Consider the following 20,472-nt stretch of genomic DNA (forward strand, 5'->3'; position numbering starts at 1 on the left):
TCTTCACATTTTCATAATTCTCTTCACTCATTTTGCTCTCTTGCATATGCCTCTATTTATAGGCATTCATGAAGGTTTTTCTTCAACAAAGGTGGCTGCCAACTCCAACTCTTCTTCAACAATAGTGGCTGCCAACCTTTGACATCTTGGATGAGTGCACATGGTTGGTACAATAGCAAATAGTTGTTGCACATTAATGGCAACCAACCTAACAGTATAGACATGGGAGAATTTGTCAGATGGCACTGAAGGGGGGTGCTTGAGATGGTGCTCTACAGACTCCCCACTCTTGGGGTTCTTGAGTTTGAAGATGAAGTGAACCTTGTTGGTGGAGCCACACTTGTCAGGTCCAAACATTATGGAATAAGGAGACTCATTATCGAATTCCTCGGGTTTTCATCCAACCTCCCGGGGACGGAGGTACTTCACGTAGGCACCACCACACTCAAGTCCATTTTGCAGCCGAACCTCAAACTGCAGGACAACTGTTCCATCAGTGAGTACGCTGTCTAGCTCTTTCACAATGGCATACCTTTTGGCCTTCTCACTGACAAGAAGTCCATAATCATCGTGTCCTTCGCTTTTCGAGAGCTTCCAGACACCTAATACAAAATGGATGCCATTATAGAACCATAAATTGCAAAAAGACTACACCAGCAATAAAGTAAATCATGACACCTGCAACATATTCAAGTTTATACAGAATCATTATATTTAGGCAGAATTTTCTAATACCATACAGATTCTTGTACCAGAATCAGCCTTTAGTTTTTACAGCTGAAACAATGTACAAGAATGATTACAATGCAACTCTATGAAACATATTTTCCCTTCACATTAGAATTTTCCTTCGTGACAAAAATCACAAGTAGACAGGCCCCTCGACACCAATAAAGTTGCATTTGTTAGCTTGATAACTACATTAATCTCACACTCAAACTGTAGGACAACTGTTCCATCAGTGAGACTAAATACACTGTCTAGCTCTTTCACAATGGCATACCTTTTGGCCTTCTCACTCACAAGAAGTCCATAATCATCGTGTCCCTCGCTTTTCGAGAGCTTCCAGACACCTGATACAAAATGGATGTCATTATAGAACCATAAATTGCAAAAAGACTAAACCAGCAATAAAGTAAATCATGACACCTGCAACATATTCAAGTTTATACAGAATCATTATATTTAGGCAGAATTTTCTAATACCATACAGATTCTTGTACCAGAATCAGCCTTTAGTTTTTACAGCTGAAACAATGTACAAGAATGATTACAATGCAACTCTATGAAACATATTTTCCCTTCACATTAGAATTTTCCTTCGTGACAAAAATCACAAGTAGACAGGCCCCTCGACACCAATAAAGTTGCATTTGTTAGCTTGATAACTACATTAATCTCACACTCAAACTGTAGGACAACTGTTCCATCAGTGAGACTAAATACACTGTCTAGCTCTTTCACAATGGCATACCTTTTGGCCTTCTCACTCACAAGAAGTCCATAATCATCGTGTCCCTCGCTTTTCGAGAGCTTCCAGACACCTGATACAAAATGGATGTCATTATAGAACCATAAATTGCAAAAAGACTAAACCAGCAATAAAGTAAATCATGACACCTGCAACATATTCAAGTTTATACAGAATCATTATATTTAGGCAGAATTTTCTAATACCATACAGATTCTTGTACCAGAATCAGCCTTTAGTTTTTACAGCTGAAACAATGTACAAGAATGATTACAATGCAACTCTATGAAACATATTTTCCCTTCACATTAGAATTTTCCTTCGTGACAAAAATCACAAGTAGACAGGCCCCTCGCCCCCCCCCCCCCCAACAGTCAAGCCTTGAGTAGGTCATCCACGCTCAGATTAGTATCTTGATTTCAGACATCGTTCATAATTGAGGTCAACACAAACAGACACAGACGCAAAAGAAAAGCAATTTCTGTACTTTCTAAGAAAGAAAAAGCTGATAAAGCAAACTTTATAGCAAAACCCACAACAGAAAGCAAGTCAAGTGCTATGAATTAAAAAAAAATCATCATTAGATTTCTAAAAATAAGAGCAACGAAAAATAAAAAAATGGATATAAGAAATGACAATGCAAAAAAGAAAAGCAAAGCAAACCTTGATAGTAATCTTTCTCAGAGAAAATCCACTTTACTTCAAAAGATTGATCAAATGGCTCGTAAAACATCTGAAAACATAGGTCAAGAACACCAAGCTGTATGAGATTATTATTAATATTATAGTGGCCATAGCTATTGAATTTATGATGGAAATAAATAAGCTGGGAGTATCAATGAAATTAAGAAAGGAGTGAAATTAAGATGGATACCAACCACATCATCATAACTAGCGCAGATCTGAAAGACAAAGCAAGCAATCAACAGAAGCTGAGGAATCGGATTCCAGCTTCTTTCCATTTCAATGGAACCTTGCAACCATGAAAGGCCTTACTCTCTGGTTGTATTGGACTCCCCGGAATAAAAAGAAAAAATGGCAACTTACGCCATCCAGGTTTTGAGGTCTTTTTAGACATTTTACTTGGGCCCCACTTTCTTTTCCTGTTCTCTATTTTGATACTATAACGTAGTCCCTGTAATATAATGAAGCTAATTAACTAGTCCTATTTCAGAGATTACGTATGTAATCTTTATACTTTTTAATCCGTTTCCCTTGGATTATTTTTTTTGGTCAAATTCATGTTCTTTTCTGAAAAAAAAAAAAAAAGGAACTCAATAGCTCAAACCAAGCGGATCTTTTCCTCAAGCAAACAGGTTTTTAGAGGCTACATGCAAGAGGGCATCGGAAATGAACCCATTCCCTTCCAGAAAACAAAAGCGTCCACATGCATGAAAATGCATTTAGATCTTGCGAGAATTTCTTTTAGAATTTAAATCCACAAGTACAGTTCTCCAATCTACTTAGAATTGTTCGAACAAAAATATATAACGAATGTCACCCGAAAAAAAGAGTTACGCCTCAAAGATATCGCCGGAGAAATTCTTCTGATAATCATTACTTTTGTTGCTCCTCCAATACCAACCATAAACACCGTTGAAATTCTAACTAAATGATTAACCTAATCTAATCATGTGCAACACATTCTGATACTGTTCAGAGTCTTGGAAGGAGATGTCTGATCATTCGTCGTTCTTCATCCAACTTGAAGTTGGCAGCAGAAAAATCAGTACTCGAGAAGAAGGGTCTTAGATCACTGATCCCACGCTCTTCAGCCTGCAAAAAATACATCAAAACTCGAGGTCAATAATAATCAATGCGAGGTACAACCCTTTTGTGACGAAATAGGCAAACCAAAGTACTGGTTTCCGTTACCATGTTCAGCAGATCATCTACTTTCACATCTATGTGGGTAAGCCCTGACGCCGAGCCAGAAATGATTTCTTCAAAACGCAGTGCTCTGTTCACAATCTCTTGTAGAAGATTGAGAAGCATTCTATTGTAATCCATCTTGTAAGTAATGTACTTTCTGAAACTCTGCATTAGTATATCAATTATTTTCAGTAATCAACCTCTAAAAACACTAAAATTTATGTAATCAGCTAATTCCCCTGGTCAACATATTCAGGGTATCATGACATACGTGTTGCAGCGGTAGTGAAAGAATACAGAACTGGTTCTGAGTTATAGGCAAAGGTTGAGCAACACAAAAATGATGAAAGATATCCAACAGTCCAGGGGAGCAAATCCAGTCCGGAAGCTATATCCAAAATCTTTAAGATTGATGATATGTTTTTGATTTGCAGGGGTTTCTAAGTGCAGCATAATCCAGTCAGAAGCATCGAGTAACAATAGAGTTGAAAATATCACTTGAAAATCTAAAAGTTCAGTAACCACAATGACCCCTGACCAGTCGAATCTTGAACATATTTCCATGCATCTATTTATAAACTATTTCTAACAGTAGCGCATTCAAGATGTCGAGTATTATTACACTGCTGTCAACAGAGAAAGAAATAAAAGTAAATTAGGGTAAAGAACGTGGCAGCTTCGTATTGTGCACTCATGCATCTCTCTCTCTCTCTCTCTCTGTTTCTTTCCTTTTCACGATGGACAAACTGATGTGGGTATTAGTAGGCATGTCAAGTGCAGACAACATAGAACAAAAGGATGGTTTCATAAAAGAAAATAACAATTTCTTTATGTACCTTTTGCAGAGCCCTCTGCACCCCGTATTTTTGTGTCGAAATGAATGAATTTAGCAAAACACTTATTGCCATGTCCACATCTTCTTCAGTGACATGCTGTCTGAGGTGCATTCTGGCGTGTGCTTCAGACATCCGTATCATTGATTCTATGTGCCTCACTGCTATAGGTACACCTTGTCCATGCTGTCAAGAGATTGTTAATAAAGGATTACCACTCAAAAATCATTGAGAGAAACAAGAGCAATGAGTCTCACCGACGATTCTCTCCGCAGCTCAGCATAAACTTGTGTGAGTTTTTCCATGTCAGAATCATGAAACCTTGGGAATATGTTCAACTTGGCATAGGTAATGTACTTCTTCAGCAAATCTTGAGAAAGAACCTAAAACAAGATGGAGAATCTCTCTATGATTAAAAATCAAGGAAAAGATGACGAAAAACAAACAGCAAAAAGAAGACGATGGTAAGAGCTTGAGCATGCCACCTCTGGATCAACTGGCCTGGCAGAGGCTTGATCTTCCTGAGACTCACCATAGGACCTATCATCTATATTAGCACCCTTGGCCTGTGATTTGAAATGACTATCAACTACAAACTCTGCAAGCATCTCATCTGCTATGGGGTCAACCACATCCTGCAATTAATCAAACTTCCTTCCTGGTAAGATTGAGTAGACATGTAAAAAAGAAAAATCAGAGTTCACAGAAGAGTTACCTTGACAACACAGAGGATGTCAAAACGAGAAACGATGGGATCTGTCAACTCAACATTCTGTGAAAATGTTTTGGAGGAGTCGTATCTGACAGGTTGATTGAAATAAGAAGTTAACAAAAAAACTTGTTGCAAATTCAAATGTTTTCGCATTTGGCCCACCTGATGAGTATCCCATTAAAAAAAAAAACTCTGCATGCTTTTCCTCGACCAATTTTCAGTTTTAGAAACTAAATAAATTTATCAACTTGAATACCTTCCTCCAACAGGATTTGCAGCGGCAATAACAGAGCACCGAGCCTGGAGAGAAGTAACAATGCCAGCCTTGGATATACTAATACTCTGCTGCTCCATTGCTTCATGGATGCTCACCCTGATCATGGGTAGATCTTTATTGCTCACAACAGCAACAGGAACAGGAACTCAGATTACCAAGAAATAAACAAACGTTTCCATACCTGTCCTGATCATTCATCTTGTCAAACTCATCAATCAGGCAGATCCCTTTATCGGCTAGAACAAGGGCTCCTCCTTCAAGGGTCCACTCTCTTGTCACTGGGTCCTTGTGCACTGCAGCCGTTAGACCAACAGCAGAAGCCCCTTTACCAGTAGTATACACGGCCCTTTGTCCAGTCTTTTCAACATACCTGAGAAAACAAAATCATCCTTGGTTAATGCACCATTGCCATTATACCATCTCAAGAAAGAGACCGTTTAGAATTGTCTAAGCATAAGTCTTACTTCAGAAATTGAGATTTTGCCGTGCCAGGATCACCTAGGAGAAGCACGTTGATGTCTCCTCGCAGCCGGTGTTTCCCTTCAACATTTTTCTCTTGGCCTCCAAACATAGCCAGAGCTAATGCAGTTTTTATGTCCTCATGTCCATAGATGGACGGGGCAATAGACTTGATAATCTAAAAATTCAGTTCAAGAATGTAATCATGAGCAGTTTTTTATGATATAACAGAAAGCATGGTCCACACAAAAGAAAACAAAGGTAACTCACTCTTTCGCCTATCCTTGGGTCTTTAGACAACTTTTCAATTTCTTCTTTGTCCTCCTGAGTGAGCTTGTATGCAGAAAAGAGATCCTGCTTCTTTGTGACATAGTTTGCTTCGATAACAGTGGAAAAGACAGGAAATCCATTCTTTGTGTTCAAAGACAAGTCAAAATTATTTGTATATATGCCAGTGACCTCCTGAGAAATACATCTCGTGGAAAAAAAAAAGACAATGAGGAAGCAGCCACCAGGAAAGCAAGCAAGCAAAAACAAGCAAGTCCAAAAAGGGATCCTACAATTTCTTCCCCAGGGCGTGCACAGTCAATCAAATCATTCAACAGTATCACTTCCTTGTATCTTGGAAGCCGTCCTGCAGGCACAATTCCAGGGCTTTCTTGGAGTGTAAGCTTCTGGTAATTTCTGTATATTGTCTGCAGCAAGACGTAGAAAACTATGTCAACGAGTTTCAAGTCTATGAATCTGCTCCATACAACTGCAAAAATAACCTTGTCGAAAACTAGTTAAATTTCTTAAGATCACATTATTTCTGGTTATTAGGACACGAAAACAAAGATGCTCAACTGAGACTAATACAACAAGGAATATCTGAAATACAAGATTAACGATAATTTCTTCATCCTCTCAGACATTTCAGCAAGGGAAGGGAGAAAATTGGACAGACATGAGATATTTACCTGCTCAATGTTAACAGTGAATGGTCCTTTTGATTGGCATTCAGGGCAAGAACCAACCTTGACTTCTGAATAAGAATTCTGAAAGAATGGTCCCAAAATTGCTCCACACTTGTTGCAATCATATTTTACCTGCTGCAACTGAGGGAAGACACCAGATCGCCTAGTCACAACTCCTCCAACACGAATCATAGTGTTCAAATGAATTTGCCTCTAAGATCACATTTGAAGATGTTTCACCTGACACCATTTCATTTATCAGTCGAACATATTCAAAATATCCATCTTCATTCTTTGGATTCACATATGTAAGTAAGAATTCCTTAAACTTCTTAGCAATGAAACGACGAACTTCATCTCTGGTAACCCATTCCCTGAGAGTTCCTTGGACACGGTACATCTCAAACTCGCCTTCATCGCCATCTTCATCCTGCATAGGTATCACTTTGGTAATGAGAAAAAAATAGCATAATGCTTCGCATGAAACAGCACAAAATTATCTCAAAAATGAAGCGAAAAGATTAAATACTACTGTTCATCACCTCATCTTGATAATCCTCTGTTTGATCAGTCATAGGCACATCTTCCCTTGAATGTCTACTCTGTGATCTACCTGGTGAGCTCTGCAAACCATCATCAGTATCAACATCATCATAGCTTCTTGGGGGCCTGAAATCAGCTCTAGACCTTTTTGAAGGCCTGTAACTGTCATCATCCGTATCTGCAACCAAATTTCCAATCATGAACAACTTTCTTAACGTCATACATTCAACAAATTTCTGAGCAAACAGTGAAATTTGAGTTTCACCAAAAAAAGATTTCAAGTCCCATTAGACATGCTAAGAGAAGTGAACGACTAAAATTTTAAAATGTACTTACTGTATAAATAAAATGTGTATCACATAATCATATTAGCTCATATTCGTTATTTGAAGATATTAACTTTATATAAAAAAAAATATCTCTTGACTTCGAATTATAACAGGAACAAAATATCCCACAAGAACAAGACTCAACAATGTCAAAAACAGAGGCGCAGCACAATGACATCTAATGAAATTAAGGTATAAACTATGATACAGGCAGCTTCAAAAACATAGATCGCGTTGAATTTGAATCTATAAACCTCTCAATTAGTTATGACAAAATCAACTAACTTAAACTCACAGAGAGCCAGGAAGAGACTGAATTTGTTTTTAAAAATCAACTAACTTAAACTCACAGAGAGCCAGAAAGAAACTGAATTTGTTTAAAAAAAAAGCCAACTTTTGGGTTTCTTTTTCATTTTTATTTTTGCATAACAGCTACAAATTAGTGAAGAAGAAGATACCATTGTCATGTAGAAGCTGAGGGAGCTTCCGATTCGAAAATTTAACATCACGAGCCTCGAGCTCCAACTCAGCCGCCCTTCGATCCTGAATCACCTGGTCAGGATCCCTATCATCCTCGAACGATTCGTCCAGCCCCACGGTCTCGTACTGATCATGCTCATCCATTCTACGATAATCACTGCATTTCATCCCACGTATAAATAAACATTCACACAAAAAGCATATAATCATCATAGCAATAAGAGCAATAGTTAGTAAACTGACTCCATAAAATTGTCGTTGAATAGATCCTCTCCTTCCTCTTCTTCTTCTTCGGGTTCTTCAGGCTCTTCAGGGAGGATTTGGGGATCAACGGCGGCTTCATCGTCGTCGTCGGTGTAGTTCTGGCTGGTGTTGTGAGGGAGCTGATCGGTGTTGAATCCTGCAGATGTGGTTGGAGAATCCGGCGATGAGGGTGGATTTCCAGAATTGCCAGACGCCATTATCTCTTTTTAGGGGGGTTTCTGGAAATGCAAAATTCGGGGAACTTCTTTTTCTCAGCCCATACACTGTACTTATGAGAAAGTGGCGGGGGGGCGTTGTTTTGGCGGGAAGTATTGGCGCCAATTTGGCATACGTGGCTGCACTATGGGTCTGGACTATTTTATTAGCTATAGAGCCCAAGTTCATCCTTAATTTTGGGTTAGGCTAGAGCATGTTTTGGTCCATTTCAGAAATTCGGACTTTAAAGCCCAAATATTAAATTTAAATTTGGGAAAGCTTGGGCTTCCGCTATTACAATTATTTTTAAATTATTTTTTATTTAAAAATATATTAAAACAATATTTTTTATTTTTAAAAAATTATTTTTTATATTATTATATCAAAATAATCTGAAAAAATTATAAAAATTATTAATATAAAATAAATAAATAAATAATAAAGTTAATTTTTTTCAAAATCATTTTTATAATACAAGAACAAACGACCCTCAAAAATCCCAAACTATGGTGACAATTTGACGCCAAAAAAAAGTAATTTGACAAGAAAGTTCATGTTTATGCTTTTTTATAAATAAAGAAAATTTTTTTGATGGAATTTCCGGCTCAATCATGTCAATTCAAAAAGCAAGACTAGCGTATAAGAACTCGAATGATAGATTCATGAGTTGCTTTCCACATTGAATGGTTAGGCTTTTTAAAAATAAATACCAAGTTAACAATTTTAAAAAATATCATATTAATAAAAATAAAAATAAATCAAAGAAAAAAAAAGATAATACAGGAAAAAAAAAACAAAAAAACAGCTAAATTAGATCATGGTCTAAGAGAGTCCCGCTCTCTTCTTCCACTGTCTTATTCTTTTAGTTTTTGTATTCTTGTTTGCTATTCATGAATAGTATTTATTATATAAAGCTAATTCAAAATAATTTTCTAGACTTGATAAAATTATGCTTCACTCTCTTATATATCTCTCTTGTCTTTTTTGTTCATTCAGTCAAATGGAGTTATATTGTCTTGTCTTTTTTACTATTTTTATATATTTTCAAGATACTTATTGAATACTATTTAAGCTATATATTCTTAGATTTTAAGAGAAATGAAAGGGATCTGGATACTTACCCTTGCATTTTCTTCATTATACATATAAAACGAAATAAGGAACACGCAACCCTTTTCTTCGTACAAAAAACATCATTTTCATCTTCTTGAATTTTCACTTGTTTGTCTAGCCAATGTTATTAATTTAATTTCAATTGATATTCTTTTTTTAATTAAAATAATACATTTTGGTTTCAAAGTATTTTATCATGTCATTGCAGGGTTATGTTATTCATACATGCGTGTGTAAAAAAATAAAACATTAATTCAACATATAATTTCAATTTAAATCTAAAGATAAATTAACTTGAAATTATACAATTGAAATTTTAAATACAACACAATGTATTTGGATATACTTTTAAAAATTAAACATTCATATTAGTAAATACAAGATTATTGGTTTGTGTTATACTATAAGTCAGATAATTTTTTTAACATAAAAAAACATTTATATTTTATAATACAAAAAATTTTAAACAATGTAGGAGCTGATCTCATTGACTTGGTGGGTCAAAAACAACTTGATAGCAAATAAAAACATAACTTGACTGTAAAAAAATTCAATACCATATTAAAAAAAAACAATATTAAGACGATAAAATGTTAAATTAACTTGACACAGCCTGAGTTAATCCTTCAAATCCATGATTCGGGTCGTAAAACCATGATAACTCTTATATAAAATAAATTGAAACAAATTATGAAATTTGATTTCCAAGAAACTCATTGTTAAACGACGAGATTAAGAAAAATTCAATATTAAAAAAAGATACAATAAATCAACTCAAATCTACACAAGTTAACTCGCAGGACTCTTAACTCGAGTCATGAGATTGATTGATATAACTTCATAAAAAACAAATTAAAATAAATGACAAACCCTAATTCATAATCAACCAAATATTGAAGATGTTAAATGATGAAATTAAAAAAAAATATCAATTAAAAAAAACTTGAATCAATCGTATTAACCAGCTAAACCTATATAAATATAACTAGCTTCTCGGAGTAGGTATATAAAATAAAATATCACGACAATATTGGTATTTTAACATAATAAAATTTGATAAGAACTTATAAAAATAAATATAAAAAGCTAAGCAATCAATTAATTTTAACCAGACAGGATTTTAAAACCATGTTATGAAATATTTTTGATTCCACAAATATTAGGACATCCTCTTTAACTATTATTCTAATTATCACAAAAAATTATAAATTAAACCGGGGCTGTTCAAAAAACCTTATTATTTTTGTTTAATAATCATAAAATGATCAGATGATTATAGCATATTTGTTTAGTTTATAATCATGCAAACATGTAAAAACATGATAAACGTGCAATTATTATAAAAATCTAGATAGCATGAATGCTGCACAAATATATAAACTTGCAAGAGATATAGAAAAAACAAACTTAGCATGTAAACTAAACAAGTATTGAAACTATACTTAAACAAAATTAGTTCATAATGCTTACTTGTTGAAGTCTTTAGAAAAAGAATTCAACTTGAATTTTTTGTTGTAGTTAAAGATTAATAATTTGTACTGCCTCTTGTTGTAGTTAAAGATTAATAATTTGTACTGCCTCCTCCCATTTTGTACAAGAAAACTAATTTCAATGAACATTCCAGGATTCCAACAATCTTTCTTTATTCAGGTGCGCTTCCAAATAAAGTATAATAAACTCAAATAAATTTTATTAAATATTTACATATAAAAACCAAACTTAAGCTCCACAACAGAAATAATAAATAGAAAAACAAGTCTAAGAAAAACCAACAACAAATGAATGAAATAACTCAAAAAATCCTTTAATCTACTTTCACCCATTTAAGACACTTATATACAATCATTCTTATCACATAATTAATTAGTTCATGTACCGTGATATTTTAATTTTTTTTAAATTAATTAGTTCATGTACCGTGATATTTTTTTTTTAAATTACGTATAAAATAGAAATTTAATAACAAAATATTTAATAGCTTTTAGTATTCCGTTAATACTCTAAAAACTAATATCACTATTATTCTCACGTGTTTTTTTTAGAAGCTACAATTACAACTAAAAGCCATGGTTTTCTCAAACGGAGCCATAGTGTCTTACATCGTGCTAAAAGTCACATATGGTCCCTTTACTTTTCAATTAAAGGCAAAAAAAAAATGTATATAAAACAAGCAAGTAACTAAGTGAAAAGGTTAAAAAACCAACTCTCCTGTTTAGAAATAAAATGTCCCTGAAAATTCTTACTCTCATTGGACCTTTCGTATCTACCTTTGATTGGAAATGATGATTCAATTTGAAGTAGAGGGTTTGGCGACCGAAAGTGTAAAGTAGAAAGCTTTTTAGCCATCAATTATGATTTTGTGTGAGGAGGAGGGCGCGGAGGAGGAGGCTGTTATCGGAACTTCAATACTCATGTGTGGCTAGCTAGATTAGCACGCTATCAGAAGCTCTTTTTGTCGGCGTGGATGATGGGACAATAATGCCACCCAAGCCAAATACATATAAAGCTTTTGGAGGTAAGAGACGGCGGTGATGTATTTTCGACCTTTTCTTTTATATATATATATAAATAAATTAGACCGGACAACAGCATAACAAAAGCCATCTATCTGGAATATTTAAATCTACAAGCCTGTCAGTGACAAACCTTCCATCAGAATTAGAACAGTGGTCAATGATTAATTGGTGGCGATTAAGCTTTTGAAGACTGGGCTAGGACGTGGTCGGTTAACTACAGGGGCGGAACCAAAATATAAAATCAAGAGGGGCCAAAATGCTGTGATTTATAAAGTGTTTTATAAAAACACTAAAAATAAATTTAAAGAAAGCTGGAAAAATTTTTTCCTTGTAGAGGCCGGGCCCCTGCCAGCCTCCCTTTGTCTCCGCCCCTGATTAACTAGACAAATCTTGTTGGATAGCCCCGGTGAGTTCAGGGTATTTTGAGCCTCAAATATCTAGTAATATAATATTTAAAAAATTATCTAATTTTGCACTTTTTTTAAAAAAAAATTATGATAATATTAACAATTTTTACATGAATAGTTCTGTATTTTTAGAGTAATTTGCTTATTAATATTGAGCGAGACATGTATTTTTATATTATAAATTTTTTTTATATATATTTTATTCATATTCATGGCTCTTATATTTTTCATATAAATCAGTAAAAATTATATTATTTATAAATTTTTACTAAAATTTACTTTCGTCATAAGTTTTACTTAAAAAAATGTTTTTCATAAGAAAAAACAAATACATAAATAAAAAAACCAAGTTTTCAATTAAAATTGTACATGTTTTTTCTTTTTTTTTTCAAATCACTATGATTTTTGTGAATATTTTGGCTGATTGTTATTACTTTTTATTCAATAAACCATGATGTCAATAAAAAAATCATTTTGTTGTCAAAATAAAAAGATTACATCAATAAGAAAATAAAGTTTTGATGAAAAAAATACATTTTTTCCTCTATAACTCTATTCTTATTTTTTTCCTTTCTACTGTGTGATTAAATAAAAAAAAGATTTAAAAAACATCATCAAAAATCATAATTGTAGCTTCTCTCTGTTAATCTTAAGAGAATCCGAGACAAGGAAACGGCAGATTAATGCATGAAGGAATTGAAGGCGGGAATGCAAAGGAATGGAACCGCTAAAGTGGCGCTTCTAATTAATCCAACAAGAAGAGCCTCCCTTACTGGTTCGTTCGTTCGTTCGAGTAAGGAAGGCAAATGAGAGGTGTCTTCTTAGTTCTCACGCAGAGACACAACTGTGCATTGATTTAGGAAGACAAGTTCTGTCTAACAAATCCTTAGCTAAACGCCATGATCAATAGTTGCAGTCAAAGATTCTACCAACCAATTTCCATTGGAATTGGTCAAGTTTTGTGCAAATTGTCTCGTCAATTCCCTGAGAAAGAATATTACAGTCGAGTTGACCTTCCATCACCAAATTTTCACGGTTGGTGGTCAGTGGAACATCTGATAGTCTGTCCGTCCACCTCGGGGTGTGGTCAAATATGAGCTTAAATTTTCCCAATATTCTTGTTAAATAAGATACCCGGTTCAATTACAAGCTTCAGCCATGATGAAGAGATAACAAGTAGGCAGCAATCGATCTGGGAACGCTGCTTGTGAAATGGAAGAAAATCTTGATGCCCAGGCCTCTGCAAAAGAAGGAATCAGAGAGAAAAGAACTGGCATTCCTTTTTATTATGTATGAACAGATCGTACTGGCAGGAGCAGTAATTAGGAAACATGTCCAGCATAGCAAAAATTAGATCACAAATCCCTAGCTAGTAGGCAGAGGGGGGTTCTTTCATACAGAAATGAAATCACATCAGCCACCGAACTGCTAGTGAAAAATATCAACACCAAAATCCACTAATACTTCTAATCTAACTAGCTAAACGTTACATTCCTGATAGCCCAGCCTCCAGGATACCCACATGTTCCGCAACCATACTCTGGCGTCTTTGTTGTGTACCGATATGAACCCGGATTCTGTGTCAGTGGCGATGGATATTGATGCTGATGCACTCCGTGATCCACAGCAACTGATGGTGGAAGTTGTAATGGAAAGGTTGGCTGAGGCATAGTGTAACATACTTTTACTGGATGAGATAACTCCATAGAAGGCAACCCGGTGCCTGGTGAAGGGGAACTGAAGCTGATATCATCAAGGGAAGAGGATAAGCATGCGTTCTTTGGCTTAACATCGACCTCTACGGATGGATAACGAACTTTCTTAGGTGATGAGAAACGAATTCCAGGTGGCAAATCAACTTTTGGACTATCAATTCCTTCCTTCTGGACTTTCTCATTCACCTCATAGGAAAGATTCAGGACACCATTAGGCTTCCCATCGCTGTTTCGGACCTGATAGCTTACAAACCTGACACTACCGTTAAACTCCTCAATCAAATCCCTGAATGGAACACAAACTTCCCCGATAGATTTGTTACCAAATATGGCACCTTCGCAGCGCAATTCAAATTTGAAAAAGAGATGATCACCATGACCAGGAAGTGAAGTGGTATTGAGATCAAACTGCATCATATGATTCCATTCAGGATTGCTACCTCCTCTGTCCGCTGGTGTCTTTTGCCGCTGCAGAAGTTGCTGCTGTTCGTTCTTCTGCGCTTCATCGTTTAGAGGTGTCTTTTGCCACTGCAGGCGTTGTCGTTGCTTTTCGTTCTTCTTCAACACACAACGAAGAAAGTCCACTGCTGTCCTTTGTCGCTGCCGCTCATTCTTCCTTGGTTCATCATTAAAAACGGAGACAACAACATAGACTGAGAGCTTGTGAAAGAAATTGAACGCTTTGAGATCTCTGCAGGAAATTACTTTCAATTCTAGAGAGACCCCCTCCATGGTGTGTTCTGCTTTCTTCTCTATTGAGCTATTGTGATCTCTTTCAACACCACATGAAAGGAAGCTCCCTTTTGGCATAGATCTAGCTTGAGGAACAAGAAGCAAAATAAAACAAGTGCAGAAGCTTCAACCAAGTCTCTAAATTATCTATCTATAAGACACGCTATTTGACTGGCCCACTTAAAAGAGCTTTCAAGTGTCCATTCATGTTAAGTGTGTTAAGGAGTTTGATATTTTTTTTATAGTATTTTTTATTTAAAAATATATAAAAATAATATCTTTTTATATTTTTAAAAATTATTTTTAATGCTAGCATGTCAAAATAATTTGAATGGACTAATTTTTTTAATTTAAAGTTAAAAAATTAACTTTTATAAAATACTTTTAAAATATAAAAATATAACAAAACCTAATAACAAGGATGCGGTTTCTAATGCTATGGAGCTCATGTTCTATTTTTTTACTATCGATCAATACCACTTTTACCTTTTCCTAATCATGACAAATACCCCCATCATCTCAAATGATGACCTTAAAAGCAACAACATCCTTAAGAGTCTGATTACATTATTTTTTAAAATAATTTTTTATTTTAAAATATATTAAAATAATATTTTTTATTTTTTAAAAAATTATTTTTATTATCAACACATCAAAATAATTTAAAAATATCAAAACAAATATTAATTTAAAATATAAAAATATAAAAAATTAATTTTTTTTAAATATTTAAAACACAACGACAAACAAAAAGTTTCAATATATTCAAACTTTCAGGGCAGCGTGTTTTGAATTCGCCTTCTATTTTTTATTTTTGAGGTGCAATTGCTTTCATGATGTGAAATCCTAGCAGTCAAGTCGCCTTGTCTGCCCATTCCAACAAAAGAGAGAAAAAAGAAAGAAAGAAAAAGATGCAGTCACTCTGTCCACGCAGAAGGCTTCGCTCATGGATTAGACGCTGCAATTCGATAAAGTGAGATAACTTGACACGAACCCAGAATAACGTACCACTCAAGAACCCTAAGAAGGCACAAGAAATTTTACCAAGCGATGAAAGGACAACTAATAATTGATGCAACAACATTGCTCTTCTCCATAAAGTTTTCCGTGTTCATTAATGCAATTATCAGCATACCTTGGAAAATGAAGGATACTCCACAGTACGAATACAAGACCCGTCCATACAATAAACAATCAAGCACAGTACGCTTTAGCAATAGTGGGAAATCCCACTAGTGGCAGTACCAAAAACCATTTCAAGGAATTCACTTACAGCATCCATTTCACTTGGGAGTTGAGACCCTGCTTTCAATCCTCTTTTTTGTCAAAAAGGGAAAGAGAACCAGTAGATTTGTACCTAGGAGCATTGAAAATAGAAGATTTCTCGATTGCGTTTGGTATTCTGCGAAGAAACACATCATTCTCTACTTTCAAACTCCTAAAGACATTGGATGATAACCATATAAGCTGTAAAAATAAAACTAAAAAATGATGCCGCTAAGCAAACAGATAACCCTAGTAAAATGCTTCACGTCCACCAGCCGCAGACTACAAATGAAGCTCACATCCATAAGCATGGCATGGAATAGAAGGTAGTTGTGTCAGTGCAAACAAAGCATGGCATGGAATAGAAGGTAGTTGTTGTGTCAGTGCAAAAAATCTCTGTGGAGCAATTATTGTTGCTTGAGATTTGGAGGTCTGTGTTGCTGATTGTGATAGTTTAATTGGTTTCAAGATAACAAATTTGATTGCATAAATTAACAACATGAAATAAAATGCACAGTAAAATCTCATACTCTTATCCAACCAAGTCCTGGTATCTACCTCAGTGACTTTTGGTCTTTTTCTGGCCCTGAACTTGGACTGCTGAGCAAATCTTGTTCCAACAACGAATAGCGACGAGTGAGGGTATTAAAACCCAGGAGGCATTTGCACCGATATAGTACACATAATAGTGATATGAACTTGCAGCAAAGTGATCACCTTCTAAGTAGGCGGTTAGGAAATACACAGCTGTTCCATAGAGCTGTCCCAAAGAAACGGAAAACTGAAGTATGTAGCTGTATGATTTTCCTGAAGCAATAGCATACCTGCCAAAAGTCAGCAAGAAACACTGTTTAAGAATTAAGGGATTGAAGGTAATGGAAGATGATATGAAGTCTGTTGACACTTGAACAAAAAAATGAATCTCGTTCTAGATACCAAGTCAAGTGAAATCATACACTGCCAGGAGGCTAGCTGGTCCCTCGAGAACAGCAGTCAATCCTTCAACAGTAACTGTTGCAGCATCCCTTGCTGCATATCTTGAATCACCTTTGCTATATTCTTTCCCTGCCAAATATATAATGAGTACCATTATTTACCAAAGTTTTAGAATTCCATGTTCTCTCTATAAAATAAAGAGTTAAAATGGCCTCTCAGTTGTGAATAATGCTAAATGCCACAGATGAAAATAAAGTGTATATGAACAAAAGAGAAAAAGAAGAAGTACTTACAAACTTCAGCCAGATAATGAGCAGTCTTGTCCTTGTAAAATTCTGGAGAGAAAGCAAAATAACCCTCGAGAATCAAGTGTGTGAGACCAGTGAAAGCCCACCAGCACATGAGCAATCTATCAATTTTGGCTAATTTACGAGACCTTCCTGAAATCGGAGAAATGGCCTATTGCAATTAATTAATTAATTACTCAAAAAACATTCTATTCTCTGGAAGTAAGTTCATTAAATTAATAAAACAAAGAGTACCGCTTATTGAATGCGCTAATCACAAAGGAACAGGATGCAAAACAAATTTTGTTATAAAATTTAGTATGGACCAAAAAACATGCTAGAAACCAAAAACTATCACGGGTCAGAGAAAATGTTGCATTTGCAGAGGAAGGAAATCTATAATGAAGATTCAAAAATTACATCTAAACAAGAAACGGTCTGTAACCTTTCTTCTCGTTACTTGACCTTATAGATCGGAATCCACAAAATTACTGTCAATTATAAGTAGATGCCAGGACAATTAAGATCACTGTCAGTGTAACATTTTGCTTCATAAATTTGTGACAGCCTGTAGTATACTTGCAGGTCCTTTTAGAAGAGGCTGTATAGCTCCATCTTGAGGAGAGAAAAGAAAAACACAAAGTTCAAGTGCTAATCCAAGACAAACAGAAAGGAAGCGAGAAAAAATGAAAACATTGATTCTCCGTTGGGAAAGAATTGTAGTTCCAAATCCAAAGTAAACAAGCCTTAATACCTTTTCCAGTCTACCAAGTACAAACACGGAACAAAATTAGATCTTGAACTACATAAATAAAAATAGGAAGAAAGATCTCAAATTTCAATTAGCAAATGCAGAGTAGAGTGGAATAAGTTCATCTCCTTAATTTATTTTTTATTTCTCATTGAAGATTTTGCTACTGCCAATGGGTAGCCCAGCAAGGCAACAGCCATTAATAACTGACCAGTGAACTCTGTGCATCGAATAATTAAGTGAGAAACTGAAAGCCAATCCCTCTAAGAAGATCCTTTAGGTTCTGCAGCCATAAGAATACTCTGAAAAACATCTAGTACATGATTGAAAGTTGAAATCAGAGTGGGCCATACAGAATATGCATGCTTCAAAATATATGTTCACTGCTACTGCTAATAAACCAAAACTACAAACTGCGGGATTTTTCAAAGGGAATCTATAAAATCTACAATCCAGTAAAGTATAGTTAATGAAAGCCCACTTTCAGTCTTGGAAAAAAGACTGAAAAAAAGAGTGTAAAAAGAGGGCAAACCAGAGAGGATCCAGATGAGAGAAACGACAAGAAGGGAGGAGAGTCCATAGACAGAGACAATGGTGAATTGAGTGAGGAAATTAGGAACATAGCCAGGCAGTTCGAGATCTGTTGGTGCGTATGGATGCGGCTGCCCCTCCATTTTCGCTTGTTTGCCTCCGCCTCTCTCTTTCTCTTATGTGAATCGTCGTTGCCAACTTTGTTTTTGAATTTCTATTGGATTGGCTTAGATAGGAGTCAGACGCAATGGCCTGTCGTTCTGTGGATCTTTGGAGTGGGCGGGTGGTCTTCAACTCTATCAATCTTTTTGTCCTTTTTCTTTCTCTGGTTTTTGTCTGTACACATGATTTGCATAACACTGCTTGTTTCAAGGAGTTTCTCTAGTGAAAATGTTCGTGCCAATTGGCAACACTTTAATTTGGACTAATACACGTGATTGGATTGTTATTTCATATGTTCTTAAAACTTTTTATATTGTATATTTTAGGTTGGTTTTTTTTTTAAAGAATCTATATTTTTTAATTTTTGAGAGTATTTATCATTGTAATTGATTTTTGAAATTTTTTTTCATAAATATATTAAAAAAATATTTTTATTTTTTAAAATTTATTTTGATATTAGTAAAGAAAAAAATTAAAAAAAATAAAAATTATTTTTTAAAAAACAATATTTTGACTGCAATATTAAAGATGCTCTTAGTCAATCATGTTAAAAAAATTTAAAATTTTTTTATATGTTTTTTTAAAATTCTTTAATCCTTGTATAATTCACTTATTATTTAACTTTGCTTTTATTTTTTAAAACTACATATATTATAATTTATAAGTTGTATAACACATCCTTGTTAATATACACCAAAGAAATCAATAAAAAAAGGAGTAAATTATTTATAGAATTCTATTATATTTCAATCAATAACTAAAAAACAATTGTGTCATATATTATAATTTTTATGCTAAAAAAAGGCAATTAAACCACCACCACCTTTATTATTTTCTCCTCATCGATCAGAATCTGGCCATTCAAACTAAATTCACAGAGAAAGCTCCCGTGAGAAATTGTATTAAATATCCATGATCGTGACTCCACGATCTCATCTAGATGCCCAAAACCGAAAAACACTACCCCCAGAATCTCAAACAAATGGCAGATCTTGAGCATCAAGTATAAAAGATGGAATGTCCATTTATGGCTTGCTGATGCCCGTCCACGAGCATAGCACTCATCATAATTAAAATTAAAAATAAAAAGCTAAAAGATTAGGAAAAGTTATCTGAGCGCAGGAGACAGTCCACGTCGGTATAATGAGTTGAACTATCTCTGGATAAGAAAACTTTGAATTACGTAGTTGGAACAATTATTATACAGAAAAAAAACTAGTAGTTTAACTATATAATTAAATAATATAATATAATGCATATTACTCGTAATAGGTGTTTCAATCAATTTATTTTTTCTTAAATAGTGTAATTACTTTTATGCTCTTGAAAAAAAATCAACATATCTCTTTTATAATGATTAATTTATCATTTTATATTAGTTTATTGTAAATTTAAAGGTTATTAATAAATATTATTGTAATTGATGTATACCAGTATTATTAAAAAAACCTACTGATATGTGTGACAACCATCAAACATCATATCTTGTTGTCGTATTTGGAATGTCTCAATGTTTCTAATAAGATGTGGTGGTCCCACGCTTCTCAGGTTTGGGGCTGATAATTGTTTTTGTTTTTTATTCTTTTTCTCCACCACAAATTCAGCTTCTGCCCTATCAAAAATTCAGATGAGCCCTGCAATTTATTTTCCTTCATATTTGGTCTA

At 34.6% G+C, this 20,472-nt stretch overlaps 3 protein-coding genes and 1 pseudogene across 6 annotated transcripts; all 4 read right to left on the reverse strand.

Moving 5' to 3' along the window:
• The window catches only part of LOC105110853 (calnexin homolog), a 7,880-nt pseudogene extending 5,274 nt beyond the window's left edge, over positions 1-2,606 (reverse strand).
• A 147-nt stretch (positions 2,607-2,753) lies between these two features.
• LOC105110854 (DNA replication licensing factor MCM2-like) lies at positions 2,754-8,438 on the reverse strand. The gene is given in 16 exon segments (XM_011006029.1): positions 2,754-3,247; positions 3,347-3,508; positions 4,180-4,362; positions 4,434-4,559; positions 4,662-4,811; positions 4,892-4,976; positions 5,145-5,261; positions 5,347-5,535; positions 5,630-5,802; positions 5,895-6,086; positions 6,185-6,319; positions 6,584-6,793; positions 6,795-7,010; positions 7,123-7,301; positions 7,911-8,089; positions 8,176-8,438. Coding segments are annotated over 16 exon segments (2,634 nt in total). The 5' UTR covers positions 8,394-8,438; the 3' UTR covers positions 2,754-3,127.
• Positions 8,439-13,684: 5,246 nt separating this feature from the next.
• On the reverse strand, positions 13,685-15,071 carry LOC105110855 (uncharacterized). The gene has a single exon (XM_011006030.1). It carries the CDS (start codon positions 14,950-14,952, stop codon positions 13,903-13,905), a length of 1,050 nt encoding a protein of 349 aa, XP_011004332.1. The 5' UTR covers positions 14,953-15,071; the 3' UTR covers positions 13,685-13,902.
• Positions 15,072-15,943: 872 nt separating this feature from the next.
• Positions 15,944-18,997, reverse strand: LOC105110856 (probable 3-beta-hydroxysteroid-Delta(8),Delta(7)-isomerase). Of its 4 annotated transcripts, none has more exons than XM_011006034.1 (5): positions 18,647-18,997; positions 17,370-17,516; positions 17,097-17,205; positions 16,699-16,964; positions 15,944-16,231 (listed from the first exon to the last, which is right to left on the reverse strand). In XM_011006034.1, the coding sequence occupies exons 1-4, from the start codon at positions 18,786-18,788 to the stop codon at positions 16,700-16,702; spliced, it is 663 nt and encodes a 220-aa protein (XP_011004336.1). In that variant the 5' UTR covers positions 18,789-18,997; the 3' UTR covers positions 15,944-16,231; position 16,699. The 4 variants fall into 4 exon arrangements, with proteins under 4 accessions (XP_011004336.1, XP_011004335.1, XP_011004334.1 ...); XM_011006033.1 differs by having other exon boundaries at positions 15,944-16,276; XM_011006032.1 differs by lacking the exon at positions 15,944-16,231 and adding an exon at positions 16,288-16,312.
• Positions 18,998-20,472: the final 1,475 nt, after the last annotated feature.

Source organism: Populus euphratica, unplaced genomic scaffold (genome assembly GCF_000495115.2).
Source record: "Populus euphratica unplaced genomic scaffold, PopEup_1.0 scaffold265.1, whole genome shotgun sequence".
NCBI classification, from domain to species: domain Eukaryota; kingdom Viridiplantae; phylum Streptophyta; class Magnoliopsida; order Malpighiales; family Salicaceae; genus Populus; species Populus euphratica.